The following is a 17,571-nucleotide window of genomic DNA, read 5'->3' on the forward strand; positions in this document are numbered from 1 at the left end:
TATTGACTACAGACTAACTTTTACCTGGTGGACATGACATAAAACTTTAAACTGGATCAGCTCATGTTTTACACAGACAGGTGATTTGTGTCTAGCGCGCCCTCCCAAAGTTCCTCTGAGATCTCCTCTCACAGATTATCGGAGAAAAAGAAAATGTATGAAGATTTATGACATCCCTTTCACTGTCTTTAAAAGTACATAGGTATATCAGCGTGTAATACAGGAAACTGAGGAAATCTACTGCAGACAACACTGCTGATTGGGTAATCTTTTTTTTTCTTTCTCTGTGATCTATATAGTTCAAGTTATGACAACATTAGAATTAAAACGTGCTTCAGTTATAAAATAAAACTTTTTTTATAAAATAAAAGTGTAGTACCTCCCACAGATGGGCCTGAAGTAATCAATTCTCAATGAACTGAAACCATTTGCTACATGAATCTGTACCTTTTATATGATGTCTTTAGGCAACTATTTTTTTGTTACATTTCTATAATATGTCCTTAAACTGCCTAATTTTAGGACCTGACTCCCAGAAATTGCCTTTTCCCCACAAAGGTCATTAAACCTTCAAGATCATGAATAAGTTTGCAATTTCAGAGCACTCACATTTTTGGGCTTACGCTTGTAAGAGGCTGAAGTCATTTTTCATGCTCCTATTTCACCAAACCAGAGGCGTATTAGGTTTGGCGCTTCTGAATTGATCAAAGGGATTTCTAGTCAAAGTAGTATAAATAAAATCACTGACATTACTCCATCTGTAGTCAAGGATGGATAGCAAAGTCATAGGGTAACAAAGCTGGTAAGTTATTCGAATAATAAACATGATAAACCACTTTCTGCCATTATATGTTTTTATTTTTTTGTACTGTACTATTATTTTTATACTATCTGAATTTAAATTAAAAAGATTGAGAGGTTTATACAGATTATTATCAGCATGGAGTTCTCTGAATGTTTCACATTTAACTAATATGCATCTGCTCTTGATGCCAGTCCATTAGGAGTTACACCTTAGTTACACCTACTGTAGGAATAGTCTAAGGACTTCTTTAAGTTGCTTGAAGACGTTTCACCTGTTATCCGAGAAGCTCCCTCAGTTCTAAGGTCAAATGGTGGAGAGTCCCAGATTTAAGCCCTATGGGAGTGTCCCCCCAAGAGCGGCATGGACCCCCTGATGATCCTCTACCTAATCACATGAGCCAAGGTGTGAAAATGGGTGTAGGTCACAACCTAGCCCCAAACCTAGCCCCACCCTATCATGTGATTTCCTGAGGTCAAAAGGCCCAGAATGTGAGTGGGTGTTAATGCGTCTGAGAAGGGATCTCAAACCTGAATTATGGATGGCAGACAGCTGGTGTTGTAAGCCACCGGCTCTGTTCAAAGATGGTCATTCACAGTGGATATTCAATTCAATTTTCAATTCAATTTTATTTATATAGTGCCAAATCACAACAACAGTTGCCTCAAGGTGCTTTATATTGTAAGATAGACCTACAATAATACATTCAGAGAAAAAACCCAACAATCATATGATCCCCTGTGAGCAAGCATCTGCTGCGACCGGTTGGGCTTCTTTCAGCTCCTTAGACTACAATGACCTGGATGACTGAGAACTTTGAAGACATACTGTAAGACTAAATGCTACTTGAAAGAACAAATGCATGCAGATACACACCCCTTCCATCATACACAGGCACAGACCACACATTTGAATACATAACATCTTAAATTTAGAACACCAACCCCTCCCCACAAACCATTAATATGTAGCTGGCAAAAATTGCATGACTAATAAAGTAGAGGAAGAAAGTTGGGTCAGTTTATTTGTATAACCTACTATCAAATGTTCCAAAGTCCTTTCGGAGCTGTGATGCCATTAGCACACAGCAACCAACAACACAAATAACTGGATGTTTTTGCTTCCTTGTGTCTTCCTGACCCTGTTTCTGTCAATCAATCTTTTTTTTGCCAGTTTGACCTCACTCAACAGGTAGTTTTCAACCCAGTAAAGCACAGTGGACCAAAAACTGGGACCAGCTATTGGATTATCCATCACATAATCTTACAAATTAGACTAAGTTTCAAATGCCATCATAGTTGAGGTGTACAAACAGTTTAACACGTTCACTTGTCTGCAGCAATAAAGTTTCATCTCTGAAAAGAATACGAGGTGTGGAATTGCATAAAATGACCAATTCTGTGTGTGTGTGTGTATCAGTGTTTTTGTGTGTTTGTGTGACAGCTAGTCAACCTGACATTCAACTTGCCAGCTAGCAGACAGGAACATGAAACAGGAAATTGCTTTTGGGACAGCCAATCAGAAAATGCTCTCTGTAAACAGGAAGAATCCATCAGAGTAGTCTTGTCAGGTGTCAGTCATTTTCACAATGACCTGTTTTCATGCCTCAGTGAAAATGTCAGTCATCACTTAATCCCACCTCTGGAGAAAAGTACTTAGGATTGTATTAGGTTGTGCATGGAAAAACCCTTTCCATTTTATTTGAGGTCTTTTTTAAAATCATGTGGGTGGTATAACTGAAACATCTCTTGGTTTATTCCCAATGTGGGAACTTTGTTGTACACATCTAGGTTTCTGTGTTTTGCTATAAAGCTGAAAACATCTTTTTGAGATGGTGCATATTTTCACAGCCTGTTGCGGTGGCTCATTAGATAAATCACCAAGTTACCTCAATCTTTACTGCAGGAGTTTTTCTTTTAAGTAAGTATGACGGAGATGTTAAACCCTAATCAGAGCAGTCAAGACAAAAGTGCTTAGTTCTTGCAGTCTCCATTTTCCATGTAACAAAATGTTGGGTGCACTCTCTACTACTCTTCCTTATCTTGCCCCTGCATTGCAGAGGGTGGTTTGACAGTGGTCCTTGAATGTTATACTGTCAGAGCCAAGCTGTGTGTATGCGTGTGTGCACTTGACTGTGTGTAATCTGTCAGAGCCTAGAGAAACAATCAACAGCTCACCCTGTCAGAGAGCCACTTAAGACCTGACAAAAACACACACGTGTGCACACGCACACACACAAATGGTATCATGAGAATGCCATGGTTGATGCGCACTGCTCGACTGGTGACGGCACTAAATGCACAATTATTCTCCATTCCTTTTGTTTTCATCCAGTGCTATTGTCTCTGCCTCTTTCACTCCTCTTATTTATCTGTCGACCTATTCATTCAATTACTTTGCAAGCAGTAGCACAATCACAAAGCATTTTCTACACATGGAAGACATCAGTTACTGTTAGGAGAACACGAGAAAAAAAGAATCCTCTAAAAACAATCTCTTGGAATTGGTTTTATTATTTGGAAAATATTTTTAATGATTAATATTCTGAAGTGGTATTGTTGTGTCTAAACAACACTATCGAAAGAACTTGCATACAAAAATACCCACTATTGATGCAAATGCTGCTAACAAAGCATTACAGGATTTTGGTTTTTGGTTTTTGGTGTTTATGTAACACCAAAAACGTATCACAGATGTCAAATCCCTTTCAACTCAAAGTAATTGCTCTTTCTGAAGAAGAAAGCAACCTGGGATAATCTACGCTAACAGAGTCGAGAATATGTATGTTTTGTTTCAATCATGTCTAAAAATTTAGAGTTTACTAATGTCTAATTAGGCTTTGCTTCCAGGCATGTCTGTTGTTATTACTGACAGAGGCCAAACAACTTCATACTTTCCCCTCTCTTGATTTCCCAGCACTTACAACCTGGAAACAAGTCCCCCATCCCTAACCATTAAGCTTCTCCCACCTTTGCACAAACATATTGAAGCCTCCACTGGATGCGTGTGATATTTCAAACAAACCAACATGACTTCCAACAGTGCTCTAAATTTAAAAAGCAGAGCGTTTTGTGGCACAGCAGAGTGCAAATTTTCAAACTCAACTACAGAAAAAATGGGAGCAAAAACAAAACTATTTATCACCTTGCCTATGGGATTTGAATAAATCAGGAAAATCAACAGGACTCCTGTGTAGGTAATCAATCAGCAGTTGTATCTGTCCTCCCCAACAACATCATTAGTCCCCTTTTAAAATTAAAAGCCATTCTTGAAAGTACTTTTGTTAGGGAAAATTGGAGTGAAAACAACAACTGTTCTCTTCAGTGTAAGCAAATCAGATAACTGAACAATAAAGTCTCTGGGTTGCTAATTCTTGGAATGAAGCATCCGCCTATTTTATAGAACATCAGTGTCCACTTTGTTTACATCTATGCTACACTCTTTCTTTCACTGCTCAAAATTTAAAAAAAAAACACACACAAAAGATGACTATACCACTAAAGCTTTAAGTGTCAGTGGTGATTGTGTGTGTCTCTGTTTTCATTATATATTTACTGCTCAACACATGGTGCCTCAGTCATGCTGATTTGTACAAAGACCCCTGCGTTATCTGGCTTAGCATTGCAATCTGTGTGTGAGATGTGTCTTACCATATGCTTGGTGCTTCTGTCCCGCTGATTTCAAGGAAGTCATATTTGTCCTCTAATAAGAAGTCATTGAAGACAAGAGCTATGGTGTCCCCGGGCTCAGCAAGGATTGACCACGTACAGTCCAGGTTGTTGTCGTACTCTGCTGGGTATCCAGGGCTGGTTATTGAACCTGCGGTGCCTCGTAACGTACCGCCACACGCTCCCTCGGCTGGTTAGAAACAGAGGAAACGAATGCTATTTTTATTATTTCATATATTGATTTTGTAACTTAACTTCTTGGCCTTCTTAGGTTGGCTTATATGATTCATTTCATGTTTTTTTGTGTCAATAAAGTTTTCACACATTAAAAACCACACTTTTTGACACATGCCTCTCTAACATTAGCAGACAAATAAACACAATGCACACACTATGAGCTGAAATAATTACAGTATTGTCATTATCACATCATCACTATGATTTAGATCATCTGTTAATTTTCATTCACAACTACTCATTTAGCAAACCCTCAATAGAGCTATTCAACCATCTACTCACTCTAATGGAAGAAATATGAACAGATCTGTTCTTGTCTGTAGACTAATGAACCATTAAAGGGGCTTTACTTAAGGATGTTGGGCACCATCTGGTTGATACAGTAGTTTGTGATGTAATTTGAGGCAGACTATTCTGTGCTTTGGAAGCAATCAATACACAGGGGCTCTCATCTTCTGGCTAATGACCCTTATGTCAAGTTTCTTCAGTTCTCATGATCTTAGTGATGTGATTTTTTTTTCTGATCTTTTACTTTCATGGCTATAATTGGTGAACAGTTTTACTTTTCCCTCAATCAGAGCTTAGTTCAGTTTAAATGAAAGAACTGAAAGACTCCAATGGAGACAATGGAAAGTACATACAGCTTACTTTTGAACTTAGCTTTGGGTCATGATTATGTGAAAGGTATCTTGTCAGTTTCATTTAAGTAAAAAAAATGGTTTCCATCTTCTAAACTGTATTTACTGCAAGTCCTTTGAACTGCATTACTAAAAACATTCTAGAAGCAATATCAATGAATTGAAAATGGAAAGAAAGAAAGAAAAAATGTCTTGCCTCTGCAAAAAGGCGATGGGAAGTCCCATTGTGCTCCACTTCCAGGCGATACGATGCATGTGAGGATACTGTGTCCTTCCAATACAAACCCTGACTCACAGCTGTATCGGATTTTATCCCCCATGTTGTACCGCGAGCCATGAATGACTCCATTTGGAATGAGACCAGGGGTGCCACATGTATGACTCGGCAGCACTGAAACAAAGAGAAGAGCAGACAGAGAAAATCGTTTATTACCTCTAAAATAACCATTAATTTAACTATTTGTTATAGTGAAAAATAACCAACAAAAAAGAACCAAGAAGTTCTGGCTGTATTTTTTAATATTTGAGTGTTAGTGTGAACTACAAACTTTTTGGCTTGTTACCACATAAAACAGCTCAACTATAGATCTATTAGTCAGTCATGGTTACTGAGCAATTTGTGTTTACTTTGAAGCGGTTTGAATGCTTTGAGTTCAGCATTTTGCTTTTTTTTGTCTTAATCAGTTAATTATTAAATATACTATATTTTACAGTCAACCTAATTACCCACACAAAATGCCACATACTGTATGTATGTTTGGTTTTCCAGGAAACCTAAAAATATGCTAAAGTGACTGCGTGGTATTGAGATGTCTGGCAAGCATTTTGCCTCCAATGTGCATCTGTTGCTGCGCGTTCTTAGATGACACAGCTCTACAGTGGGAGAAGCTACAGGCAGTTCATGGTATAACTAGGCCAAAATCAACTATGACTGTAGCCAACACGCCTTAGCTCCACAGAAGGGGCAGCAACACAGTGGCTGTAGTTCAACCTGGACAAATTCCACTGTATCTAACCCTGGTGTATGCTGTGTGTTATGTGTACTTGTATAACTGGAGCATGTTAACTTGCTGGGTGTGTAATGTCTGTTCGTAATGTGCATCCAAATGGCTTTTATGTGTATCTGTCTATGGGCATGCACTGTGCACTGTGTTTATGTGTAAGGGGTGTTGAGTAAGCCAATCTGTGTGTTTGTGTACGCTGTTCCAGTTAAATGCTAGCATGGTAATTAGACAAAGCTTCACCATGAGACCCTGTGAACTAGGACACTGTGAAAGGGGAAGGGATGGGGGTGAGAGGAAGACAAAGAGAACAAGAAGAGGAGAAAAAGAGAGAAAGATAAAGCTACAGACAAGAGAAGAGGGAGTAGGAGAAAGACTAGTGATATAATGAAGGAGAAGGAGTAAACGGGAAGAGAGCGGTGGGAAGGCAGAGGAGGAGGAGGTTGGAAAAGAAGAGGAGACTCCAGTCACACAGCAAAACAGAGAGGTGAACTAATTGCAGTGGGGTCCAAACATGTATAATTTACTATAATTGACTCATTATTTGGATTGTATGAAGTCATGCATCAGAGACAAGTTACTTGCACTCAGCTGACCATTCTGTCCTCTGCACAAACATCCACCCTGCTCTGTTTTAATACAGTGAGGCACAAAACCAAATCCAAAGCCCAAGCTAAATCACTGACTCAAGGACAGGCTGAAGGAGTGAAAGAAGAATGGGGAAAAAAGCAAAAAAAGAAAGGAATCGTGTGTTCAAGCCAAGTCATTAGTCACAGTTATGTGACTGTAGAGTTCTGTGTCTGCCAAGCTGTCATGTTAAAAAAAGAAATAAATAAAAATACCTGCCTCATGCTCAAAGGGTTTCCCTCATATAGACAAATCAGAGTGTCCTAAGGCCTAAGTATCCTTGTTAACACACACTTGATGTTTTGATATTTTATCATCAAAACACCAAGTGTGGTGGTTTAACTATCATGTCATCTCCTAAAATAAATTTTTAGGTGTGATTTGGGAATCACAGAAAACCATTTGCACATTCACACCTATTTAAAATCACCAGTTAACCTAACTCCACTATTTCATGTATTTGGACATGTGGGAGGAAGCCGGAATACCTGATAGAAGCCACGCAGACACTGGCAGAACATGCAATCTATACACAGAAAGACCCCAGCCCGATGGTGGACTCAAACTCAGGACCTTGCTATGAGGTAACAGTGCTAATGTCGTATATATATTTGGTAGATCCTGCACTGTATTGTGACTTGTGTGTGACTTGGGCTTGAAGTTGTGCTGTACGCCACATCCCCACTGAGTTCCTGATGAAGGCTCTTAGGGTCCTGTTGATCTTGTATAGTTCCAGGCATTCCAGGATCCAGGTGTGGGGCATCGAGTCATTGACCTTCTTGTAATCAATCCAGTCAGGGCACAGGTTGGTCAGCCTAGTCTTGCAGTCTCAGGCAACTGCTTGGTCTACCAGTAGCTGGTGTTTTGCGAGCAAGATGCTAATGATAACCAAGTGGCTGGCCTAGTATACAGGAACATCTGTGCTGAGTATGGTCTGGAAGTACCAATATCAAAATGGAATACACCCCCAAAGGTGGTTGAGAATAACCAAGCTAGAATCCTGTGGGACTTCCAGATACAGATAGACAAACTGCTGATGAGTAGTGGTGGTAGCAGGTGAGTAGCAGTGGTGGACAAGCAGAGGAAGATGGCCATAGTGATCAATATAGCACACCAAGTGATGGCAACATCAGGAAGTGGGAACACAAGAAGGTCAAGAAACCAAGGATTGAGAGCAACAGAAGATATGAATGGTGAATGTGTTAACTGGAACACCAGGAGCAGTGACTTCCCAAAGTGGGTGATGGCCTTAGGAGAATGATATCTGAGATCTCTATCCAGAAGGGTGCAGACCTGAGACTAGGCATATATTAGGGAGCAATTGAACATTTTCCCCTCAAAGTTGATGCCTTAGAAGCAGGAAAAATGGGCAAGCATAACAATGAGTGAGTTTGACAGGGGTCAAATTGTGATGGGTAGATGACTGAGTCAGAGCATCTCCAAAACTTTAGCTCTTGTAAGATGATTCCTGTCTGCAGTGGCCAGCAGAGATGGCCACTGCATCTCGTTACTTTTTTTCAAGTAACGAGTAAAGTAAGGAATTACTATTGCAAAAACGGTAATTAGATTACCGTTACTTTCCCGTAGGAGCGCTGCATTACTGCCGTGATTTTTTGCTAGAATGTCTCATGACAGTGATGTAAGCAAGTGCGACATTCGTGACAACAGCTGTGTGCAGATAAACAACGGACAATTGACTATGTGCACGTTAGCATATGCTACTTCCGGTGCGGAAACTCCTGTGGGGAGCTTTGTTTCCGGTGTCCTATTCGCGCCTGGTTTACGGTCCAAAACAAGTTAAGCAAATGAATGAATCAAGCGGCGATTTACACTTCTATAGATGTCTTGGGCATTTACCCAATATATCTGTAAATAATGTTCATCAACTTGTTGATATTTTTCCCCTTTGCCTCAGGGCAAAAGAGAAAATGGATTCAAATGTTATATTTCTCAGCTGTCCCTCGTTTATCGCGGGTGTTATGTTCTAAAAATAACCAGTGATAGGTGAAATCAATTAGCCAATTTTATTTTTTGACGTGCAAAACGTGTCGTGGACATTGTGGACATACAGCACTTCAGAGTCACACTGCTAGCGATTGATGCAGAGATTCTGTATTGTACAGGAGAGACGTCATGGAGGAGATCGTCTGCAGCGATCAGGACGCAGGACAATGTGATGTAAAAAAATAAGCATGCAAACTTGCACGAAAAAATCTCACAGCCAGGTGAAAGGTGAACCGCGTTATTAGCGAGGGACCGCTGTAATTTTTAAGGTAAGTCACAACATACCCTTCGTAAATATGTGTAGAAACCCTTACCAGCAATAATTCATTTTTTGTGTGGCTTTTTTTCACGGTTTGTTAACATGCTGTGTAGGTGTGTACTTGACTAGCTGATATCGACATAATGGGGGAAACACCTGGTTTGACTATTGTTCACCTGTAGTGTGAATGCTGAACATTTGCCTGTTTAAATCATAAGACCAGTCACTATACAGAGATGTGCTTCTGAATGTGGACGATGTGTCTTCTGCATGCAGTAATGCAGGTCTGCTTGTGTTGAGTGATGTAAACAACTGATCGATCTAAACTCTTTAAACGTCAAAATTGATCATTAGATTTTTTATGACACAACAGTGGTGAGTGTTCCCACCTCCTGCTCTTTGTGACTTAACGCGATCTTTCCGTTTTCGATTTTTGGACATGATTTTGGAGTATATCTTTGCAGTAGCGATTGACCGGCGCAAAGTAAAGCTACCGGAAATGTACAACCCCACATCCGGTCTCAAACCAGGAAGTTAGCATTTTCTCGTGCACAGGGTCAATATATGAGTGCGGGAGAGAGTATGAGGTGCAGCGTTTAAAGCGTGGAAGTACTGACCTTACTTTGAGTTTGATTCCATAAAAAGTGACAAAAACATTAGTGTCCGTTGTGCGTGGGAAGAAAACTTACAGCGAAAAAAACCCCTAAACTTCCAAGCAAGCACCGAGTGTGCTACTACGGAATGGGAAATTCACAGAGAAACTTGCGGATTCTTCCACTGACCGCTGCGGCACACCTGCACCAGGGTAAACCTCCGCCTCCCCTACTCCTGCTTTACAGGTGAAAATAGAGCAAAAGGACCACTAGTCTTTGACTTTATTTATTTTCTGCTGTGTTTTACTTGCATCTATTTGAAAGAGTGAGTGTAAACACACACACAAAAAAAAATTTTATGTGCTGGAATGTGCAGAAAATAGGTTTAAATATTAAACAAATTTCTTCCAGTCAGAGAATGTTGCATATAATTAAATTTTTGCTTGATGCATAAAGTTAAAAGATTAAAACTAATAAAACAAGTTTTAAAAAGGGAATTTTCCATTTGATTACATTTTGTATGATGGATTATGTAGAAAAAGTAGAATTGGGCTGAAAGATCTATCGCTTTATCACCTATTCAGGGTGTAAATCATGTTTTTAAAAAGTAACTAAGTAACTAAGTAATTAATTACTTTTGAAAATAAGTAATCAGTAAAATAACTGGATTACTTTTTTGGGGAAGTAATCAGTAATTAGTTACTGATTACTTTTTTCAAGTAACTTGACCAACACTGGTGGCCAGTATCTATCAAACCCAAGGGGAGCAATGGCTGACCCGTGCGGTGTGATCCAACAAACGAGCTACTGTAGCTCAAATTACTGAAAAACATGATGCTTGTTTTGATAGAAAGATGTCAGGATACACAGTGCATCGCAGTTTGTTGCGTATAGAGGTGCATAGTCCCAGCTGGGTACAGAGTGCCCATGCTGACTCCTGTCAACTGCTAGAAACTCCAACAATAAGCATGTGAGCATCAGAAATAGACCAGGAGAGCAATACATCATGTGGCTTATCGGGAATGTATGCATCACTTTCCTGGAGAACGCCCGGCACCAAGACACACTGTGAAAAGAAAGCAACCTGTCCATACTTGATGGGTCATGGCTTTTGTGGCAGCAAAAGGTGGGCCCACATATATGAGTCATAGATAGGTGGTAAGTTGATAAGTTAGCTATTTTTAATTCAGAGGAACAAATGGCTGTTTATTTGCCACTAACAATCAGGACTAGTTTGGGGATATTCCACATTAATTACAATGTAAATCAAGTCTGCAATAAAAGCTGTGTGCACAACATTTTTGATTTGTTTGGCATGTTTTTAATCAGACTTGTTTAGCTCTGACCTCGTGCCTGGGAAAGTTCAAATTAGCCATTTGTAGTTGCATTCAGCAGCATAATCACATTGATTACTTAATATTGGACGGCTCCATGGTTAAAAATTGCAATTATCTAGAATTTGAGGTCATTGGGATTTATTTATTTATCATTAATTTATGGTGAACACATAGTGGTGTTTTGCATAATAAGTAATCACAACAGCACGAGAATTAGCACCTTGCAGTTGTGTCTCTTGCCAACCAGTCAAGTTGCAGTTTTCATCTATAATCATGTACTCTGTTATCCAATTGGCATGTCAGTGTCATCTAAATATATACTACTGCACTCACACCATTGTCTGAGGGAGTTTTTATTAAAAGATAAATATACACAAATATACAAGAAAAGCAACAAAGAGAGAGAGAGAAAAAGCTAGTCCCAACTAGAAACTTGATTGGCAGATTGGATCCCACTCCATGTGGTAATGGGGAAGAAGTTCATTCCACCAGTCATCACTGGAAACTTACTACCTATTTGTATGTCTGTTGACAAAGTAAGAATAAGGGGACCCAAATCTTTTAATGTAGATCAGGGCTCGCAAAATCGCTAGCCCGACGTCCCGGGTCTAGCGATTTTTCCAGTCGGGCTACCAAAATCTAACTCAGCCCTGCCCGTCGGGCTATCATAGGAAAATATATGTCAGTGCTTTTGCATTCTTTCGCCAATGTAGCTGAGTAATGTCATTGTCATTGGCATCGATGAGCCACTGTCAATATGTGACATATTGAAATCGCGTTTGAATTTGCGCTTGCTTTTTGCTTTCATTTTCATTTTGCGATCGCGCGAACGGTGTATAGAGAGCGGCAGCACTGATTGGTGAGTGACGATTAATTGCGCACCAATTCCTCTGACATCGTCTTATCACTCATTAGCTTACTATTCAAACGCGACAAGTGAAATCTCTCGCAGCAAGCTTAAACATGTCAGAGGTTGAGTGCGCAAAGAATCGCTGATCATTATGTAAGTACGTGTGTAAAAGCAGCAGGATTTACGCTGATATTTTAGTTCTGCAGAGCCAAATAAGACAGGTCAGGGTGAAGAAGGGGCAGCCAAAGAAAAGCCGATCACAAAACGGAAAAGATATGACAAATCGAGCCTGTTCTCACTCCCGAGGTGTAACATGGCGACGTTTTGTCACGTCCCGCGGCGTTCCTTAGGAACGCGAAAGGAGACTTTCGGCGTTCTTATGGTACGCGGTGGGTTATGGCTGAAATCCAGTGCAATGACGCCCCCGCGGTAATCAACGTTCCAGCCCTGTATTCCAGCCCTAAACCTAACCTTATCCCTAGCCCTAACCATAACCTTTTTCCTCACCTTAAACAGGACTTAAATGATGTTAAATAGCGTGTTTCTAAGCTATTTGAAGGAAAAGAGCGAACATGTGTAGATTGAGTCCATACGGTTCTCACATTTCCTCATTTTTCCGAGGTCGTCATTTAAGAATGTGGTGGGTAGCCGAAAACGTAATATGTTGACGATTTGTCACCTAGCCTAAAATGTTACGCTTTGGGAGTGAGAACGTGTTGGACAAATCAGACTATGAGGCAAAAAGAAAGCGCAGCTTTTTTGGTTTCATGGACAAAATAATTTCTGTGGCTGGAATATGACGAGCTAAATAACATGATGTTCTGCCAGGTGTGTTGTGAGTTTCATTTGATTTCTGAGTCGACAAGCGCCTTTGTTACTGGGACCAGTCATTTTAAGAAAGACCCCATCAGAACTCATGAGAACTGCAAGAAATGCATTATTGCCCAGTCTGCAGTATCTTTCCCAGAACAAACACCAATTGCAAAAAAACATACTACAAATAAACCAAGCACAACAAGAACTCCTGAAAAAGCTGTTTAGAACAGCGTGCTATATTGCAAAGAGTGAACTACCATTGGCAGAATTTAGCAGTCTTTGCAAACTTCAAAAAGCAAATGGCCTAGATCTTGGTTCCACTTACTTCTTACCCGTGACTTCAGTGAAAATTTCAGATTCAGGATCTGACACAGACTGATTCATGTTCTACACAGTTCTTACAAGTTCATAGAAATTTCTGTTCAATTAGAACCAAGTATTTGAGTTGATGGTTTTAATTTTTATACAGTTGTTGTGATTTGTATTTTAACGATTTTTTTGATTAATTTTTGTTTCCGTTACAATATTATACTTTAATGTATAATATTGTAAAGGAAACAAAACGTAAAAATAATTTCTTTTTTTATTCGGGCTACTTAAATTTATTTTGGGCTACCAAAAACTGAAGAATGCCTGCCCGAAGGGCTACCAGAGATTTTGAAATTTTGCGAGCCTTGTAGATCAATAACATTAAAGTTGAAGACTTGATTTAAGCTTAGAGGAAAACCAGATTAAAGTTACAGGAATGGTCAGCGTAATCATGAGAATGAATGCATTGTAATGTCTTCTGAAGTCATGGAAAGATGACTGCGTACAAGTGAACGTGCTTGTGTGTGCTTATGTGAGATTCTCCTGAAAGTGACTGATGCTGCTCCTCTGTTGTGTTCGTCCCTTCCAGCCCTTTACAGCCTTAGGGCAGGTCAGTGTGTTGCTATAGCAACTCTTCGCAAGGGCAACATTTCAGTATTGATGAAAAGGTGACGCGAGGTTTAGACACGCAAAATGAGTCAATGAAAAAAGAATGAATAGAGGATGGAAGAGAAAGAGTTGGGAGGGGAAGAACAAGTTGTGTTAAAAGGGAAAGAACAAATGAAGGGTTACGGAAGTAAACAATGAAGGAACAGCCAGACAATGAAGGAACAGCCAGAAGGAATGAGGAAGTGAAAGAGACAGGAAGCGGTGCGTGAGAGAGGTGTTGATAAAGCCTTTTGGTAAATCATTAATGCACTATTATTATTGTCTTGCAGAATTCTTGAACATAGATATTTGTATCCTACTTTCTGTTTGATCCTTTCTAATTTGTTTTTATTCTGTCTGTGTGAATTAAACATTCCCAGAGTGCTTCATCATTAGTTTCTATTTCTCTATTGCTGCCACAGAAGCACAACAAGAGTCTTCTATAGTGGGATACAAATAACATATATGATATACTGTAACTAGTAATGTATATAGATACAATTTAATAGATACCAGTGTTATTATTAAGTATACCTATGGTCCAGTTCTTTATGTATTCTTTTAATTATGTCTGATTCAATTTTGGTTTGAAAAAAGCAAGGACTAAGATTTTCAATGTTTGCTCATTTTTTTAACATCCTTGAGTCTGAACATATGTGTAGAATCACAGATAAAAAGATATGTTAGAGATCTATATCTATATCTAAAGAGGCTGATGATAGCAAGTACAGAATGGGTTGCTTTCATTAAAATGTCAGTCACAACAACTAAATTGTTATAGCAACAGCAACATTTATCATGGGAAAACAAGACAATAAAGAAAATAAATAAATAAATAAATAGAACACTGTTAACATCAAGTGGAAAAAAAACAGTACAGTACATAATTAATACAATAGATAGAATGATGTCAGAAGATCAAAATGATATTATTTTAATGTTCTCTGTGAACTGTCAGTAAAAACACGGGGAATACGTGGAAAATGACCCCTAGATCTCTGAGACAAACAAAACAACTGGAGTGAAATATATTTGTATCCAGAGCATGTAACTTGCCACGAGCTAATGTTGGAACAGATGTTTTGTCAAATCCAGCTCCTCATACCTGGCAAAATCACTAATTTCTTGTTTGGTTTCCAGGGGGCTGTAAAGTTAAAACCAAGCGGAACCAGAACAAATGTCAGAGTGTGTGCACATTTTGCCAAACAGGGATTTGGACAGATGTTAACATTTGAAATATGTCGGGGAAAATTCAACTTTCCAGAGAGATTAAAACTTTGGCTTAACTTTTTTTTTTTTTTTTTTTTTTTTTTTTTTTTAAATAAAAAGACTTTTTGGACTTTATTTAAACTCAACTCAAAATTCAGGTCAGTTTTAGTTTTGAATCCAAAACACTCCCACAACCTCGGTCACAGTTCTGCCATTCTTCCACCCAAAGCCTTGTAAGTGAACTTTAGAGAGGAAACTATTCGGTCTAGTATGTCCCTTTCCCCACAGTTAGAAGAAATTGGCTAATTTTAAGGTAATGTTTGCACAATTAACATACAAGCACAATTTTTAGGAAAAGATGCAGATGAAATGTATTTACTGGCCTACTATCCTCTCTTTTACCACTGAAGAATTCACTTCATGTCTCTGCTGGGACAGTGAGTTCACACTGAAAGCATCTCTCTGTGGGTGCAATCCATAATTCATTAACACCTTTACTCCGTTCCCATGGTGTATATCTATAAATAAATATCATCTCCATACTGTTTTAATCTCTAGTTTTTCATATAAAGTTGTTTCAGTTGGAAAGATGCCAAAGCCCCTGAGCTAAATGAACTCCCCAGCATAGCTAATGTTCCCAAGGCACAAATGTATTAACAGTTTGACTGACTCGTAATGCTTTACAGCTCTAACCAAACAAACTGTAATAGGGCTCCTGGCCAATTATGGCCAAGAACCATTGCTAACTGACTGGAGGCCCCTCACCACTCAATGAGCTCTCTCTTAGTTTCAATATTCATCATCTAATGTAGCATTATGGACACCACTAACTCATAATTCAAAGCTATTTGTCACGAACGGGCGGACTACGCACGGTAATTCGGCGTGCCCGTGTGGCGTGCTGGTTAGACCCAAACGCGGGGAAGGCTAGCGATGGGTAGGAACAGACACGCAGTTAATCTAGTAACGGCCAGTGCACGAAGCGGGGCTTCGGACTGGCGTTACAGAAAAAGAATCGAGAGGAAAAACACTCACGGTTGCTGAATCGGAAGGACACTGACGTCGGCAAAGAGTTGGAGCTTCTGACATGAGGAGAACGATGTCTGAGCGGCGAACAGGTGGGTGGCGTCTCTCTTTTAAACCCGGCCCCGTGATCAGCTGGCGAGCAGCTGGCGATCAGCTGATCACCGGCTGACAGGACCCCCCCCCCGACGACCGGCACCCGACGGGCCAGGACGGCGGCGACGGAAATCCGAGATGAGGGAGGGATCCAAGATGAAGCGGGACGGCACCCAGGAGCGCTCCTCAGGACCGTAGCCAGCCCAGTCCACCAGATACTGGACCCCCCGACCCCGGGGACGGGAATCCAAGATCCGCCGGACAGCGTAGACAGGGCCCCCATCGACGAACCTGGGCGGGGGCGGGGCCGGGGAGGGGGGCGCCAGCGAGGAAGTAACGCGCCGCTTAAGCTGCGAGACGTGGAACACCGGATGGACCTTCATGGCGAGCGGAAGCCGGAGACGGTAAGTCACGGGGTTGAGCCGGGCAGCGATCTCGTATGGACCAACGAACCTGGGAGTGAGCTTCCTGGACTCGGTGTGGAGCCGCAGGTGCTTCGTGGAGAGCCAGACGCGATCCCCAGGCTGAAAGGGATGACCCGGGCGATGGCGGCGACGATGCTGTCTGGCGTACCGAGCGTTGGCTCGGGTGATGGCCGCCCGCGCCTTGATCCAGGCCTGACGACAGCGGCGGACCATCTGTTCAGCAGCAGGAACGTCGACCTCCACCTCCTGATGGCCGAAGATAGGAGGATGGAAACCATAACAGGTTTCAAAGGGCGAGAGACCGGTGGCAGAAGAGACGTGAAGGTTATGTGACAGCTCAGCCCACAGCAGGTAACGAGGCCAAAGCGACGGTTGGGCGGAGACGAAGCACCTCAAGAAGCGCCCCAACTGTTGGTTGGTCCGTTCAACCTGCCCATTGGTCTGCGGGTGATAGCCGGACGAGAGGCTGGGAGAGGCCCCAATCAGGCGGCAAAAGGCTTTCCAGAACCTCGCGGTGAACTGGGGCCCCCGGTCGGAGACGATGTCCTTGGGGAACCCGTGAAGCCGGACGACATGGTCCAGGAAGAGCTCGGCCGTCCGTTTGGCAGAAGGGAGGCCAGCCAGGGCGACCAGGTGCACTGCCTTCGAAAACCGGTCCACAAAGGTGAGGATGGTGTCAAGACCGCCCACGGATGGGAGGCCGGTAACAAAGTCAAGGCCGACATGGGACCAGGGACGTCTCGGCACAGGGAGAGGGTGAAGGTCGCCTGTGGGAGGCTGAGTGGAGGACTTGGCCCGAGCACAGGTGTCACAGGCAGAAACGAATTCACGGACGTCCCGGGCCATGGAGGACCACCAGAAGGCGCGACGGAGGAGTTGCAGGGTCCTGTCCGGCCCCGGGTGACCAGAGAGCGGGGAGGAGTGAGCCCAGAGCAAGGCCTCCTGACGGCAGCGGGAAGGTACATAGAGCCTCCCAGCAGGGGTGTCAGGCGGAGGCGGTTCGGCAGTCAGGGCATCCCGGATAGAGTC

General features: G+C 41.5%; 1 protein-coding gene across 1 annotated transcript in view; it reads right to left on the minus strand.

Annotated features, from left to right (window-relative positions):
• Positions 1–17,571, minus strand: part of csmd1b (CUB and Sushi multiple domains 1b) — a 437,934-nt gene that overhangs the window by 194,258 nt on the left and 226,105 nt on the right. Inside the window, 2 exon segments of the mRNA XM_085164942.1 lie at positions 4,453–4,660; positions 5,542–5,736. Of these exon segments, the coding sequence (XP_085021068.1) occupies positions 4,453–4,660; positions 5,542–5,736 (403 nt within the window).

Source organism: Neolamprologus multifasciatus, chromosome 1, assembly GCF_963576455.1.
Source record: "Neolamprologus multifasciatus chromosome 1, fNeoMul1.2, whole genome shotgun sequence".
NCBI lineage: Eukaryota > Metazoa > Chordata > Actinopteri > Cichliformes > Cichlidae > Neolamprologus > Neolamprologus multifasciatus.